The 17533-nt window shown below is 42.3% G+C and overlaps 1 protein-coding gene across 1 annotated transcript; it reads left to right on the forward strand.

Moving 5' to 3' along the window:
• Positions 1-17533, forward strand: LOC121605676 (very low-density lipoprotein receptor-like). The gene is made up of 13 exons (XM_041935704.1): positions 1-110; positions 785-919; positions 3038-3409; positions 6220-6339; positions 6506-6631; positions 7661-7832; positions 8546-8761; positions 9345-9463; positions 9696-9835; positions 10410-10551; positions 11004-11201; positions 12139-12299; positions 15306-17533. The coding sequence occupies exons 1-13, from the start codon at positions 50-52 to the stop codon at positions 15339-15341; spliced, it is 1998 nt and encodes a 665-aa protein (XP_041791638.1). The 5' UTR covers positions 1-49; the 3' UTR covers positions 15342-17533.

Here is a 17533-nt window from a genome sequence, read left to right on the forward strand (position 1 = left end):
GCGTCATATTTCCGCGCCGCGCGCGAGAGAGCCGTGGAGGACAACGAGCATGGGACACCTTGGAGGTTTCTTTCTTCTGGTCGTCCCTCTAACCTGCAGTCATATCTGGGGTAACGCGCTTGAATTACCTGTGCACGTGTGCGACATGAAAGAACTGCTTGTTTGTGTTTGTTTGTTTTTTATTGTCATGGTGCGACGGGCTGACCGTCTCCAGTCGAGCAGCTCGCCGGTCGCTTTGAATGAGCTCTGTTTACAGTGAAGTCGATGCTGTAATGTTCTCCTAGTTTTGGATCAGCGGTAGAAATAGCCAAGCTGTTTACAGTCTAAACCCCGGACAAGATTTTCATAGTTGGACGAAAATGCATGTAAGGTTTGCAACACGTTCAGTTTTCTGCGATTTGGGTGGTTTTATGAACTAAAATGTGATGGAAGGCGAGTGATGAATGCAAAACTGCAGAGAAAAGGTTTATTTTGTCCATGTATAGATTAACTTCAGACTTAACCGTGTAGGCTTTATGCCACTGCATGGCATTAGTGTGCAGTTCTCAAAATAAATCTGAAAGTTCTGCAGTTCATATCAGCATTTTGACGATAATTTACTTTTGTTTAGCATATGCAAATTTTTTAGTTTGTTTATTAAAGATGTAGTATTTCTGTTGGAAAGTGCAAGCTGTGGTGATTGTTGCTACTGTTATGTAATTACTTTACTGTCCTTCAGGGTACCTTTGACCCTTGCTGACTGACGTGCTGGGTACTAACAGTGAACTGTTTGCATGTGCTTCAGGTGCTGCAGGTCACTCCCTGCCTGCCTGCCACCAGCAGCTGCAGTTCAGGTGCAGCGACGGCTCGTGCATCCCGAGGGTGAGTGTGTGTGACGGACGCACGGACTGTGAGGACGGGTCAGATGAACACCACTGTGGTGAGTGTAAAGTCCACGACATGGTCCCGTCCCAAACCATGACCACGCACATGAACGCCAGCTCTTCAGCAATAAAAGCAAACCTGGCGTTTCTTGACAAGGAAAGTGAAGTACTAATAAGGCCAAGACAAGAGTATGTAAACAGGATTTAAAAGGAGTAAAATAAAACACAAGCTGCAAATTCGTGGAATAAAGCATTAAACAGGAGAATAAAAATGACACTGCAGTTTCAGGGCAGTGCAAGATATGAATGAGTAGTCCCATATTTAAGTGAACAAAAGGTAACAGCAGTCAGAAAGGTTTAAGCATCCCTTTAGGAGAGCTGAGAGTTGGAGCAGCAGCAGCCTTTTTCTTGGACTTGTGATTTGTGAGATTTGTGAGGCATAAAAACCGAATGCTGCCAAGCATGTAAACATGTGACTGATCCATTAACAAAAGGGATTTTTTCCGTGGCACCTCCCTCTTTAGTGGAGAGACAGATGGACAGACTGATGGTTGGACTGTTTTGACAACAATAAAGGCAAATGCACTGCTGACACCATCTATTCATGGTGCACAAGTGAGGCCGGAACCAAAAAGAGTGGCACCAAGATGTCTGATCATGAGGGCCGCACTGCCCCTAAAACACACACAAAGCCGAGCTCAAAGGTGATTATCTGGGGTTTTGTTTCTGTTTTATCAGTGGCGCCGCCAATACAAATGCTATGAAAGTGTAATGGGTTAAGTCTAATTATTGTGCTGTGCCGTTACCTGCACTAGTTGTCCTCTTCAGCCATCGGTATTGTATAATGGAGCATTAGCTGATTATAATGGCTTTAAAGCTGAGTTGTGTTTGCTCCTGCTGGTCTGTTTTTGGACTGTTTCATCCCAGAAAATAATACATTTTGTCCCAAAAGTCCTCACAAAGCCTTGATGTTACACTAATCTTGATGCACAGTAATGCTCATTTTCATCTGAACTCACTGACCTTGTGCATACAGCATGTTGATCTACTTTTGTTTAGTTTTAGTTTCTGCGCTGCAGAGATATTTAATTTTTGTGCTCTATGTGGGGAAAATACCGTTGCAGATTTTTGACTTATAATCCCGTTGAATTCATTAGAGACGTCGATATTGAATTCCAGTGGGATTGGTGTCGGATTTGGCGTTCAGCGTGAACCAAATGCTCCACAATGTTTGCAAAGAAAAGCCCTGCGGGAGAAAGTCCCTGAAAGGCGTTAATGTGACTGCAGGCGTTAAACATAAACATTGTTGTGAGGAATGCCAGCAGGATGAATATTGGCAGTGTTGCCTCGAGGTAGAGAGACTAAGACCTTAGAGTCGCTGGTTTGAATGCCGGCCAGAAAAATGTGGAGAGCGAGGCAAGATTTTCTTCCTCCAACTCAGGAGACATGCCAATGCAATTTCAGTCAGGTTAGACAGGTTAGTAATGTTCATGTGTGCAGTTGCACAATGTGCTACACAGACGTATCCCCCTGATGGACATTAGAGTCCTGCCATATCGTGATACTGTGGTAGTTCTGGCTTCCGCAGTTCTGGGTGTTATATGCAATTATGCAAAACAATCAGCATATATTAAATGTGCTTTTCTTCTTGTTCCTACAGTTAAATGTTTGAGCTTCACTGTGCAGAATGATGAATGTGCAAAGTTTGACACTGGACCAATTTTTTCACATTCATTGCTGAAAGTGGCTAACTGGAAATCTGATTTTAAGATGCGGGCCTATGAGCATTATTTGTAACATCACAAAAAGTTTGGAAGCCAATCCTGGTCCAATGTGTTGACAGAATTTATTTGTGTAACCTGCCCACATAGATTCTCCCGCAGCAAACAGGCTCATTTTGTAATCCTTTCTTGAGATGCATCCCATAATATTTCATTTTGTTGCTCTCTTGAGTTGCTCTGAAAATGCATTTAGAGCTGTATTATAAACTGAAACACAGAAAGCAGACTGCTAAAATGAGGTTATCCTCAGATTTGGCAAAGTCTATTGTTAATTTTGGTGGTGTGAAAACAGCCGATGTGCCACTAATTCTACACCGGAAACACACTCTGTCGATCAAGGCTGCATCGATTGCTGTTTGTGTAACCTGTAACTGTGACTCTCGCTCTTCACAGGTCACCTGTGGTGTAAGAAAGATGAATTTCCCTGCCGCAGCAGACGCTGCATATCTCGTCATTTTCTTTGCGACGGCGTGGACAACTGTGGTGACGGGAGTGACGAGGCCGCATGCCAGAACTGCACCACCTTCTCCTGCGGGCCGTCTGACACCTGCCTGCCCGCGAACAAGGTGTGCGATGGGCAACCCGACTGCAAAGACGGGCGGGACGAATCTCGGGAGCTTTGCGGTTCGTCTCGGACTCGTCCGCAGACTTCTCCCACGTGTGCGCCGTCAGAGTTTCAGTGCGGAGACGGGCAGTGCATCCGCCAGACCTGGAGGTGTGACCACTCCGCAGACTGCTCCGATGGCAGCGACGAGGACAACTGTGGTGAGTGATAACCGCCTCAGAAGCTGAAGAAAATCAGCTGTACACAATGCACAAAAGTAGATGACCCTGTCCACATACTTCTGTGTACTTTTGGTCTGGGTCTTTTCATGGTTTAGCCTATTGGTTCCAGTCAGGGAAATCATACAGATATTCTAGACAACAGTGTGCTTTCAACTTTGTGGCAACAGTTTGGGGAATGCCCGTCATTTCATTAATTTTGACAATGTTGCTGTGCACAAAGCAATAATACACACAACACACCTGACAATATAATGACATGACAATATAACTTCACAATGAAAGACAAGAAAGAAAACTGGACAAAAGGACACAAATTACATAAAGTTCAAAGAGGCAACATCAGCGTTTGACCAACTGTCTCTCCTTGAAACAATTTATGAAACATTGTACTCGGTTGTCTGCATGAAAAGTAGTTAGTGAAGAATGAAAAAAGCCTTCTTACTGTCTCACCTCTGAAGGCCCTGTGTGAACTGGGTGTGAAAGTCAGTCGGTTTATAAAAGTTGGACAAATTATTGGACACTGCCCCTGTAGCCCAGTTGTGACGCTGTGGAGGGGGCCCGATGGTGTCAGATGCTGTCTGACCATCCGACAGTGACTTCTGCCATTGAAGCATCGTGATACCTTCAGCGCTGTGGCTGACTGAGATCAAATCTGCTGAAGTTATTGCAGCAAAATAATGCCTGTTGTTGTGGAATGAGATGTAAAACAGCCACTGCTTTATGAGTGCCCACATTTAGTGCTACGTTGCTGATGTTCTACTAGCCAGCCAGCAGAGGGCAGTACAGGACTGCTCCATACTGCAGGACTCGCCTGGTGGCCGCATCAGATTACAGATAAAAAGTGTCTGTATGTTTTTTGCAAAACAGCCACCAAAAATTGTTCATTCTGGTGTGTTTCTGGGAGGAGAGGAACTCACGTTGGTACACGAGTTCAAATATCTATACACTCTCATTCAGGAAACACATTAAAAAGGTATCTAATTCGGTTAAACACAACCTGGCAAACTTCAGACAAATAAGGAACTCATTAACTAATACTGCTGCTATGATGTTTTTACATTCCATGATCTTCTCACACATTGACTATTGTTTCACTAGCTGGGCACTGGCATGTTCATCAGCCCTCCAACCAATAGAATCCCTTTATAAAAAAGCTTTAAAGACACTGGACAAAAAAACCTTACTCTTATCACATCTGTAATATCCTTAAAAAGTATAGCTTTCTAAGTTTTCATAGTTTCAAGGTCTATAAATTTGCGTGCGCTATATACAAAAGTCTTCATGGGCTTGCCTCCCCACCTCTGAATGAATTTATAAAAAACAGGACTGTCAGGGGTATGAACACCAGGGCCTGCGACAGAGGAGACGTAGAGATCCCTTCCAGACGTACCACCTTTGGTAGAAATGTGTTGTCTGTCTTGGGGGGGGGGGCATCTGGAACAGTCTTCCCTCCACCGAAGGGAATGTCTTACATATTCCTCTTTTAAAGCAAAGCTTAAAGACTGGTTAAAGGATGCCCAGAAGTGTGTCCATTAAGTAGACTGAGACCACTGGATCTGGTTAAGTTGGACTGTATTAAATTGTGTGCTTGTGAGTGTAATTTTGAAATGTGTATTTTGTAATTGTATTTTTATGTAATGTGTACTTCCATGTTTTTAATGTGTACTTCCATGTTGCTTTATTAGGCAACTAACATTCTGCCCAAGGACTACAGTTGCAAATTAGCTAATCAGCTATAAACTGGCACATTTACAGCAATTTTCATCAATGTGCACTGTCCTAAATAAATTAAAAAAAAAACAAAAAAAAATGTATTGGATCCAGCATTACTCATTCAGAGACGACTGGTGTTTGTTCAGGTGTGCGTTAAGATCGCCACAGGCAGAATAGATCTGTGGGTTTTTAAAATAGTGATAGGGTAACACAGCAGTCTTATTAATGCAAGTAAAATCCAGCTAAAACGATTAGTCGATTCAAAACTTTGTGGATCAGCAGAAAATAATCGCCAACTATTCTGATAATTGAATCTTTTATCAAGCAAAATAATGAAGAAAAAGTCAGCTCTTGTTGCAGCTTCTCCAAGGGGATGATTTGCTGTTTTTTTTCTTAGTTTTATGTCATTATAAAATGATTATTTTGAGGTTTTGATTGTTAATTGGACAAAACAAGACATTTGCCAAATTCACCATGGACTCCATAACAGCCATCAGATTAATCAATAATGAAAACCATCATTCGTTGCTAACTGTACAAGTGTCATCCAGCTTTGCTTTTCACGGTTTCTGTACCTGTAACTGTATGACATCCTTGCAAACAGTGTGTACTGTAGCAACTCAGTGGCAGGAGGCCGATCAAAGTCCTGTGCATTGTCCCCGTCAGTGTGTCTGGTTTGGTTGTCGTCCAGCATTTGTCTAATTTATTGTTCATTCGTGTCAATTAAACAAATTCACAGTGTGTAAAATTCAAACTATGAATTAGCTTGTGGTTAAGCACAGCAATTTCAGACACCACGTGTTCAGTCTGTTCGTTTGGAAGCTGCGGTTTGCCATCTGAATGGAAGGAACCAGAGTGGATCAGAATTTAGCCTCACTGAGGAAACGGAGAGGAGAGGGGGAATCGGACCCTGTGTGGAAAAACCAACCTTGTCCCACAGTCCCTAAATTTGAAAACTTCCAACAGAAAGCACTCGTATAGGGCAGCGGTTCCCAGCCTTTTCCCTTGAGAGACCTTTTTTCTATCACTGAGTAAACTGACAACCCCTGATGATGCGGTGTTTGTGTCTTTTGCAGATCAGGACGAGTGTAAGGTGAATAATGGAGGCTGCTCTCACCGGTGTGTGGACCAGCAGATGGGTTTCTTCTGTGCTTGCCCCGACGACATGAGGCTGGTCAGGGACAGCCAGTGCGAGGGTGAGCAGCACCCTGATGGAGCAGCTTACTGCTGAGAAAATGATCAAACTTACACCATCTTTGCTCTTGAGTAACACGAGCTGGACTTGACCACGTACACTATTCTTAACACATTCCTGTGCCGTTTCCTCGAAACTCCTTTTCAAATAGCTGTTCTTTCATCTAGAGGTGGACACGTGTCTGGAGAGCGATGTGTGCGATCAGCTCTGTGTCAACATGAACGGCAGCCTCACCTGCGACTGCCACGAGGGCTACCAGATGAATCCAGCAACCAGAGAGTGCAAGGCCAAAGGTGAGAGACAATGATCTGAGCTCCTGCTAACCAGCCACTGACAACATAAATGTTTAAGACGGTTTTGTGCTCCACAGAGATCCTGGGTCTTTTTCTTATATATATGAATATCAAACTCTAGACATGAATCTCAAAACTGGAGAAAAGTTAGACAAATAAATACATTTTTAAAGATTATAAACAAAAGCTTTAAACTTACACTTTTTTATACCGGCATGATATATATATAAAGCCTCCAATTTCTTTAAAGCTGTGCTAACCAGTCTTTTATATCAACATTGCATCAAATGACTGTATATCATGTTAAAAGGATCACCCAGTCATCCGACTCTGCGCTTCCGCCTCAACTCTGTGGAGGATTTTAGCTTCAGTGTTTAGTATTTTAGCTCACTGCTGCCTAAAGTCACAGCACCTAATTCAGTTAAAGATATGTACACTGTGCCTCTGGTTTAATAACACATAAGTTTTACATTTTTGAAGCGTTTTTTACTGTATCTGTCTCTAATATCCCTCATAGCCTAATGAGTAGAGTGCATGGTGAAGGTTGGTTTCCTGCTGGTGCTGCTGGCTCTACTAGAAGTTAATGCAGTCACCACATTTGCATAAGAACTCACTGGAATGTGCGTCAGCTAACGATATTTGTACAGTATTGGTGGGAAGTGGCAGTTTTGTATTCTCAGTAATGAAATGTATGACGCAAGAACTGGTCTCACCTTAGTCAACTTTGACTTATTGGCACTGTAAAGGAGTGTGCCTGTACAAACAAAGTAGCACAAACTATTTTTGTTTGATGTCCTTTGTGTTGTATTAGGGAGTAACAGGTGTTGGTCAGGTTTTTTTAGTTTTTTTCTTTCCCTGATTCAGTGCTGATATGATATCTACCATTTGGTACAGATGCCAAAACATGACTTGGAAGTTTTGCACACTTCCACTGACCTTATCAGTTTGACTTGAGAGTGGTGCTGTGTATTCAAGTTCTTGATGTGTTTCTGATGTGGCTGACAGGTTTTGCTGTGTGTGTGTTTCTAGGAGAAGAGGCTAAGCTGGTTTTCACCTCTTCCAAAGGAATGGGGTGGATAAACATCACTGGCACTGAATACAGGGAGCCGACTCCACATTTACCCGGACCGGGGCCAGTGGCGGCCTTGGCCTCTAACCGAACAGTGTACTGGGCCCGGCAAGGACGAGGCTCCATATACAGGTAACGGAGTAGAGCTGGAGCCACCACACACTGCTCTGTTAGCTTCCAAAGCTGAGGCAATGCTTGTGGGATGTGACAGTGACAACTCCTGTAAACAAAGGCATAACCCCCATCCATCCATTTTCCACCTTATCTGCCTCTGTGGCGGCAGGAATAAGCAGGACAGCCCAGACATCCTCTCTCCTGCTTTCACACAGCTCCTACTGGGGCATCCCAAGACTTTCCTCAGGCGGTTGGGTTTGTAACCCCCCCTTCAAAGGTCTTCCCAGTCTTTTCATAGCTGGACATGACTAGAATACCTCCACAGGGGATATTTATTAACTTTGTTTTTATTTCTTTTTTGAGTTTATTTGACAGGGCCACACAATCCATACTGAACAAGTAAGAAAAGTACATTTTGTCAGCTGCCCACTATCCCGAGGGTCCATGCAGTCACCCACATGCAGCCTAAAATGTATGATAATGTATGTGCAGATACCCAGTGTAGTATAAACAGAACTGTGTGTGTGTGTCCTGTCCATGTTGGTGTCTGTTTGGCTGTATATCAGCATTTTAAAGTAGCACTTTGCTTATTTAGAGTTTCACTCTTATAAAAGGGTCAGACTTGAGATGCTAAAAAAAAGGGTAAAAATCGATGCCACAGAACTGGAGAAATCAGCATTTTTATTACTTGCATTCTTCCTTGTCAGTAGCTGACACCACATGTTCTTCAGGGTCTCCATGGATGGAAAGCTGCAGGATTCGGTGTTGGTGCTGAAAGGTCAAGGTTCTGTGTCAGGCCTGGCTGTGGACTGGATCCACCAGCTCCTCTACTGGACCAGTATGGAGAGCCGGTCTGTTAATGTTGGCCTGCTGGACGGTTCGGCTCAGCGTCCGCTCATCACAGGACTGGACAAACCTTCTGCAGTGGCTGTGGATCCTCTCCGAGGGTAGGAGGGCCCTGGCATTTACTATTCATTTAAGTTAGTAGTTAAAAGCCTCATCAAGGATGTTTATTACCTATTAAAAGCTTTATCTGTGATGACACATTGTTGCATCAGGATCTTCAAATTACAGATAATGTTTGTTTTAGAAGTCTTTCTGCACAATGCCTCTTTCTGTACAGTGAGAGGTGGTTAAACGCAAAACTTTTAATCATATATTTACCCAGGGAGGGACAATATAGTACATAGCAATACATAGGTACATGAACAGATGGCAGCTGCAAGATAAAGAGAGCTGTGTTGAGTTCCAGCCTTTTTGTTCAGTCACATGGATTTTGGTTAGCTTGGGTACACCTTTTTTTTACGTCTGTCTTTTCAGTCTTAAAACACTACTTGTTTGCCAACTTAAAGAAAAGAGCACAGTGTGAATTATTTTCCTATCCGTTTTTTAAAGCATAGAGCATCTGCAATGCATTGTGCTTCACAAAAATGAAACTTGCACACAAAAAGACAGAGGCAAGAAATTGGACCTTTTAAAAACAGGATTAAACTCGGATACGGTTTTCACCAGCTGCTCCTGTTCTGTCAGGCTGCTCTTCTGGGCTCAGTGCGGCAGCTCCGCGAACATTGAGAGGGCTGGCTTGGACGGTCGGGACAGGATGGCTCTGGTCACTCACTTAATCCGCCAACCTGTCGCTCTCTCTCTGGGTATGTTCTGAAATTTTACTGAGGTAATTGTTCATTGAGTCTTCTATTGGTATTTTCATAGTCAAATCTATGCAAATTGTATAGCGTCCCCATTGATACAGGAACCATATATGTGTTTATGTCTGTGTGCACTTCCACTGACGTCCAAGGCCTGATTGCCAACACAGTTCAGTTGAATATGTCTACAAGTCCCTCAGTGTTTCAGGTCATGGTGCGGGTCATGTGTTTCTAGATATGCCTCGCCAGCTGCTGTACTGGGTTGACCAGGGAATGAAAAGTATCTCCAGAGTAAACCTAGAGGGCCGTCACCGCAAAACAGTGGTGGAGTCTAACGGTTACCTGGACCGGCCCTTTGGACTGGCTGTGTTTGAGGTAAAACAAGCACATTACAGACCTGTGATGTCTTTCCCCCAGTGCATCTTGGGACAGACTGTAGAATTAACGTAAAAAAGGAAATACCTCAACTATCAGAATGGAAAGTCTTTCACTATTGACAACATCATGTGCCACTAGATCACTGGTTTTCAAACTTGGGGACCACTAGAGCCTCTGCAGAGGGGCACATGGACGACCAGGGGAAAATATGGAGTGAAACTAAGCTGAATGAATATGATGTATGTATGTAGGGGAAGTAAAAAAACAAAAGTTTGTTGAAGGTATTGTGCTCATCGTTATTTCCCTACATTCAACTTGGATCCTTTATTTTAATAGATGCTTCCCCTATCATTGTTAATGATGGATAAAAAAAAAAATGGGGTTTTTTTCACCTTACATGGTGATACATGGTCTTCACCCACGCGCCTGTCCATCTATAGGCGTGCAAAGGTTTTGCTCCTCTATAATTTAGAATATTGAAAACTGTTTACCATGCAGCACAATTTACTCATATTCAGCTGATAATAAAAGTAATGAAACAGTTCTGCTAAGACTGTATTTTCTGCCTCAGGGTTTTGTATATTGGAGCGAAGAAGTGACGCGCTCCATCTGCCGAGCCAACAAACACAACGGCATGAACCTCCAGGTACTGCTGTCAAACGCCACCTCTGCGGGTGGCGTGGTCATCGTTCAGCCTGTTCTTCAGCCAAACGGTACGACCAGCCAGAGAGATCAAACATGTACCGTATGTCTCAGGTCTTATTGTGATTTTGCTAATGAAAAAGAAAAGTTTTCCTTTTGCACAACCCTGATTCCAGAAAGTTTGGCTGGTGTGTAAAACATAACTAACAGAACTGTGTTTACCGATAACAGCCTTACAAAGTGTTCCTGAGCCCATGTAGCAATCTCCTTTATACAATCATGTGTTCTCAAAGTGGTGAACCTCGCTCCATCCTCAAATTATTTTTACACACACAGAAAGTCAATGAAGCTGATGAGGTGAAACCTTTAAATATATTGTCTTTGTACAATTGAGTTTATGTCATAAAGGATTAGAGAATGATCATGTTCTGTTTTATGTCATGCCATGTCGTTTGACTCACAGTAATTTCACCTCACAATCAGTGATTCCTTTCAAATGATTGTACATTTTCCTGGTTCTTAGGGCCACCTGTGTGCGGACATACCAGGACGGTGTGCCGGCACGAGTGCGTTGTTGGCCTGCTGTCTGAGAGTCCAGAGTTCAGCTGCACTCCTCCAGAAACGGGACAAAATAAATCACAAGAAATTCCGACCATTTCTCGCACAGTACCTGCATCAAGTCTGTCTGATCCCACGTTTGCTGGAATCCTCTCTCTCATCAGTAAGGAGCTCCTCTTTTAAAAAAATATGCAAACCAAATCCTCACCACATGACTGAAAAACCACGGATAACCTGTGCTTATCTGTCTTCAGTGTTGGCACCAGAACACAGCACCAATAAAAAATACAACACAAGTCTGGCACAAAAGTTACATGGTCAAAGAGAAATGTAAGCACGCTTTGGCAGTTGAGTTTGTTACTGACACAATTCTGCTGTATAACTGACTCCTGATCAAATATTGACTATAAAAGATCAATTCTGATTTAAGTTGTCCCTCAAACTCCCTTCATTTGCAGTTAGAGCTGCTTCCCAATTCAAGCCTTAAACTGCCCACTGCAAGATTGATGATATAATGTGATGTCACTGAGGTCGTCATGGTCACTCCCCGCTGAGTCATAAACACGCACCAGGCAGCATCTGTCACTGTGTGCTCACACTGCTACAGAGCTTTACAGCAATTGGTTCCAGATGTGGATTTCTAAAGAATTCAGGCATGTTCATGCTTGTACAGACTCCTGAAGGCTAAAAAGAAGAGAGGCACTATGAAGAATTGCTTTCTATATTGCTAAATTTAACAGTTTGCTAAATAAGAAATGAAATGTTAATATTTTCACAAGCCTGCCCACACCACTTTTTTAGCATATCAACACTTCTTTGGTTTTGAGCTACGCATATATACTCTTTGCTTACCTTGTTCATCATGTAAAGGGAGTATCTAGAGAAGCGCTCTAAAAATAAAGTATATTATTGTTATTATATATATATATTTATGTGCTTTGCTTTTGGTTTTGCAGCTTTATTCAGTCACACAGCCACCTGTTTGTTTGCCCGCTCAGAGGAGGTGAAGAGGTGGAACAAAGTTGACGTCAACTTCTTCGTCATGTCTGCAGAGGCTCTGGTGATTCAGTTTGATGTGTGTGTGTGTGTGTGTTTCCCAGTGTTTCTCAGTGTGCTGCTGGTGGGAATGGCTCTGTGGTGGTGGAGAGAGGAGTTCAGGCCGGCCAGGTCTCTCACTGAGCAGAGCTTCTCCCTCAAAGAGTCCCAGGACCCGCTCATCATCCAGGGGCCACCCATGGATCCAAACACGTGTCTCGTCAAGGCAAGAGAAGTTTGTGCACACACACACACACACACACACACACACACACGCACACGTGAAAGCGCTGACACAGACCCCTTCATTCACTCTCAGAGAGGAGATATCATTCATTCAGCTGTGTGTGTGTACACTTGAGATATAACTGTTTGGTTAGGTGTTGATTTGCCACTTCATGGTTATTTTAGAGGCTGTGTTTATGATGTGGCAAACGCTCATGCAGAAAAAACATGACAGGAGCGTTTAAAGTTGAAACAAAGACTTCTCTAAAAACACACGTTTTCACCACCAACCGCCTTATCTTTGAAATCTATGTTGGTGCAGCCATTGTTTCCCCAGTACTGAAGAAAAGCTGCTGCTCATGAAGTCACAGGATCCACAGGTGTTTCCTCTTTAGGAAGTCATGCTTTTCCCAAAATCTTGGGTCAGAGGCAACTTCACTGTGACTATGCTGAGAATAAGACATCAGTCTGAGGCTGCAGCCATGCCAGCAGGACTGTGAACCTGTGCTTTGAGCCTATTTCATTAGCATGCTAACATGCTTACAATGGCAACGCTTATATGCAGGTACGATGTTTATACCATGCACACCAGCTTAGTTGACGATGCTAGCATGCTAACATTTGCTAATTAGTTACTCAGCTACATTACTGACTTTTGGTGGCACTAGATGATGATGATAATAATCATAATAATAATAACAACAATAATATCAAAAACTTTATGTATATATTACGTTTCTTAACAATGTTACAAAATACTTTACAAAAGGAAAAAATAAAAGCAAATAAAATGAAAAAAAGACCATACATGAGCAAAGAGGAAGTAAAGGCAATGAAATGAACTGAATAAGAATAAAAACTGCAAAAAATGAAACATAGCAAAAGTCAGGGGTAGCTGAAAAGTCAGGGGACCAGACCACCAAAATTAGTCCAATTTTTTTTTCTGAATGTTTGCAGCAAATGTCATGGCAAACCATCCAATCGTTTTTGAGATACTTCTCTCAAAACCGTAAACGTGAACCTTATCATCATCAAAAGTCACCAGTGTCATTAAGCTTCCTCATCTGGCAACCAGACAATCACCAGACTCACTAATATATATCACTAATATTTCAACAAAAAACGAAATGTCAGTCTGCTGGTGGTGCTGCATGTCTGTGAGGTCACTTCAGTAGAGCCAGTTCAGATACGTTACTGCAGCCAGTCTGCAACATTTAACATTTGTTGCCCCTCAGCTAAAGGTACAAAAAACTTAATTAAGAATCACGTTTATCTATGATTTTATGTACAGTTAGCAGAACATCTGAAGTTACACTAAATATCAGATAATTAAAATATTTCTATTGTTGATTGTGACTTTTCTCACTGAAGCTCAGATGCCACAATGCTGGAGGCGTTTGTAGATGCAAACGAAGTCAAGAACACTGCGAGGTTATGCAAATGACCTCAGGGCCCCAAACAAAAGTTTCTATGGTGATAAACAAACAGCACAAAGTCCCACAAACCCATAATAATGATGAGCGAGATAAGTTTTTATCAACATGTTCTTTGTGATGCCGATCCCCAGGAACCTGAAACTGCTCACACGTCACAGGCGACACCCAGGACAGAGCGGTGCACATATTTGGACAATATTTGAGGAAACACTTGAGGCCCAGTGGTTAAGGGATTAGCACTCACAGCAAGAAGGTCTGGGGTTGAAATCCAGAACTGGTTAGGGTTGTTAGTTCTCTTGCTTTGCACCACCTGTGTCTGCAGTGGCTTCCTCTGAGTGCTCTAGTTTCCTCCCACAGTCTGAACACATGCAGATTAAGTTAAGACTTACCCAGACACTACTCTCACCCACTGTCACCTGCTATATAGACTGCACCTCTCTGCTCGTTTGCACAGGATAAGTAGGTACATTGTAGATTATGGATGGACAGGTGATTGCAAGACCACCTCTACAACTACCAACCAGCTACATGTTCACAGTTTCAAGTTTGCTGTACCTTTTTACACTGACAGCTCCATGTAAGTGCATGAATGTTAAAACTGAATCAGCGGCCTGGCAGGCTCAGGCCCCGTCAGATCTGATGCATTTTTGGTGAGCCAGCCCTAACTGACCTTTCCTCGCCTTTCATTGCATTTTCTGCCTTTATCTCCTTGAGAGACACTTTGTATCTTTGTATCAGCCAGGCCAATGTTATCAGCTGATTATACTTTATTGTAGATAATAGTACAGGTGTGTTTGTCTGCTGATAAGTAACAAAGAGTTGCAGTACTGAAGTGCCCAAAGAGTGCTGGTACATGAACGATAAATTGTTCCATAAAAGATTATTAGAGCTGAAGACATTAGACAATAATCAATTAGTCAATCAGCAGTTACTGAATGGGGAATAATAATCTAAATACCCTTTTGGACTGTCAGCTGGCCAAAACAAGACATTTGGCGGGCGTCTTGGAACTTTTGATGGGTAATTTTGCTATTTGCTGACATTGTGAACAGTGATCAAGAAAACAGTGAGTCGAGTTGCAGCCTTAAATGGATTAGTCTTTGGTTACTGGCAGAAATGAAAATCATTTTATGTTCATATTACAGGCTTGGTCGACATTTCATATAATTTGTCATATTTCAGTATAACGTATTTTAGGTCCAATTTAAACTGTATATATATTTTAAGCATATTACTTTACTTAGGAGTTTGGTGTATTTCAGTGGACTACAGCTAAAACTGTCCAGACAGTGTTGCATTTTGATAAGTTTTTTTTTTTAAATGTCCAGTTCAGTTCATGTCTTGGTCTCTCACTGGACAATCCTTAATGATTTAAATTAACCACCCAAATATTGGATGATATATCTATATATCTATATCTATATATATGTTTTAACCCAGAAATCTAATTGTTGTCCTGGCCTCCAAAATCCAGTATCAGCTGGCCTGAACACAGCTTGAGCAGCCCTCTTCAGGTTAAAGGCTTATGCTGTGCAGTATGTCGACTAAGCTGGGTGTCTCTGCGCCGCCAGGAAACTCTGCTTAAGCTGGACTTGGATGGTGAATGAAGAAGGTGTGACACAGATGGCCAGGTTTCACCTGGTGTCGCCTCTACCTCCCCACGACCTCAGAGCTGACAGGACGACAAGACAACAAACCAGCTGATCAGCCCGTGGTGTCCCAAGGAGGCTCAAATCCCTCAAGAAATGACTTGGGAGGGGAGGTAAATATCAGAGTTCAGATAGGGGAAAGGCTTTCAAATAGTAACAATAACTTCAGCAGTTTCGAAGACTTTCAGCACTTGCAGCCCTGGTGGCTCCTAAATTGTCCTTGGTTATTGATGAGGATGTTTGTTTATATTCACTGAGAGCTGAGAGCAGCAGTGAATGTCAGCATGAATTCTTGAATATTTCACCTTATTTTTTGGACCCTGATATCAGTCATTAAGTAGATGAGACTCTGCATTTTTCACTATTTCTGAGATTTCACAGACCAAACAGTCAATTGAAAATCATAATAAGTTTGTTTCAGTCCTAATGTAGATTTTTATTTTAATGTTTGCTCATACTTGCTCTCCCAACTCTATGAATGTTTATTTCATCTCACTGCAATAGCCAAAACTTTACTTTTGCTGTACTGTGGATGTTTTTTTTAACATTCAGAGATATCATGAATAATTTGACTCCAGTTTCTTCAGAGAAAAAAGTGGCTTTCCACTGGTTTGTTCTTGGCCTTCAGGATTTTCACACTCTTGGTTTTCCAGTCAGACAAATGCATTATTGCCTTGTTAATGTGTGCTGCGGTTTCCTCAATGAACAGTCTGATCGGATTATGTATTGAAAGAAAAACAGTGTCCACGCACTGGATCGTAGGAACAGTTCATTTTTGTAAATATGCGTCCCATTTCCCACAAAACTTAGATGAGAAGATTGATGCCACTCCCATAGTTGAGGGTTAATACGAAGCAACAAGTCTCAACCTCATGGTGACAACCACGAAGTCACTGCTCAAGTTCCTAGAACCTGTGATCAACAATTCAACAGCTGGCTGTGATTAATGCAGTGTCGATGGTGTCTTTACTTGCACTCAAGTTCATCTGAAGTGGCCTTTTTAAGTTGAATCGATAGATCAAAGCAGTAGGTTTGATTCTCACAGGGGACATCCGATATAAACAAATGTGCAATTGTGGCATTGTAACACGCTTTTGATAAAAATCGTTCATCAGATAACTTTAGGGGGCAGATTTCCTCTTCACTGACTAAACCACTGCTGTGCTTCAGCTCCTACACCATGACGAGGTGCCACAGAAATCTAGATTTATCCTCTTTGTTGGGAAGTTTTCCAATGTTGGAAGAAATGATTTGGTTGTGAATCATAATAGTGAATAGCAGTATTTTACGTTATAGCAACAGATCAACATTTTGGGAGATTCACTTATTTGCTTTCTTGCTGAGAATTAGATGTGAAGATCAATAAGACTTTGACACACGTTATATCTGCTTTGTGTATTGTGTTTCTTGCTGGCTTTCTGCTGCTCACGTGATCAGACTCCAGGAAGTCAAGAGGTTACACAAAACCGCCTGTAAAGCCACAGCCTGTCATTTTCACACTTTGTTTTTTGTACAGACGAAAAGAACGAGATGCAATGTGTTCAGAGATGCTGGTCAGACAGACCCAAGCTAGCTGTTTTCCCCCTTTTTCCAGTCTTTATGCTAAGCTAAGATAACTGGCTGCTGGCTGTGGCTATATTTATATTGTTCAACTGCAAGAAAGCGTGATTCCCAAAATGTTGAACTACTCAAAAAGCTGCGAGGGTACCGGTGCTAGGGGCCTATCTTAGGCGTAGGCAGTAATACTGTAATGTAGTTGGTGAAGTAAGTGTCAGTAACGATGGAAAGAGGATTTGTTGAGCTGCAGGCTTGGAGTTTTGATTCCCTCCGTACGCTGGGGCTAAGCTGGGATCAATCTGTGTTTTGTTTGGTTAAATGTGCACAGAGCCTGTTTAGTGTTGGAATGAGTGCTTGGTTGATGGACCTGCCTTGTTTGAATTCGTTCTTTTTGTGTTATTTCTCAAAGAAACATGTAAGTCTGTGGGACCGATAAAAATGTATCGGCGCTAATTGGGAGATAATTCCCTATGTGTGCTCAAACTGCTGAGTTGTGCGTTTGGTATTTATTTTTAAGGAAGGGTTTTATTTATTTTTGGGCCGATACACAGTCATTGTGTACTGTATGTGCACCCTGGATAAAACTGTTAGAT

This window comes from Chelmon rostratus, chromosome 4 (assembly GCF_017976325.1).
Source record: "Chelmon rostratus isolate fCheRos1 chromosome 4, fCheRos1.pri, whole genome shotgun sequence".
Classification (NCBI taxonomy): domain Eukaryota; kingdom Metazoa; phylum Chordata; class Actinopteri; order Chaetodontiformes; family Chaetodontidae; genus Chelmon; species Chelmon rostratus.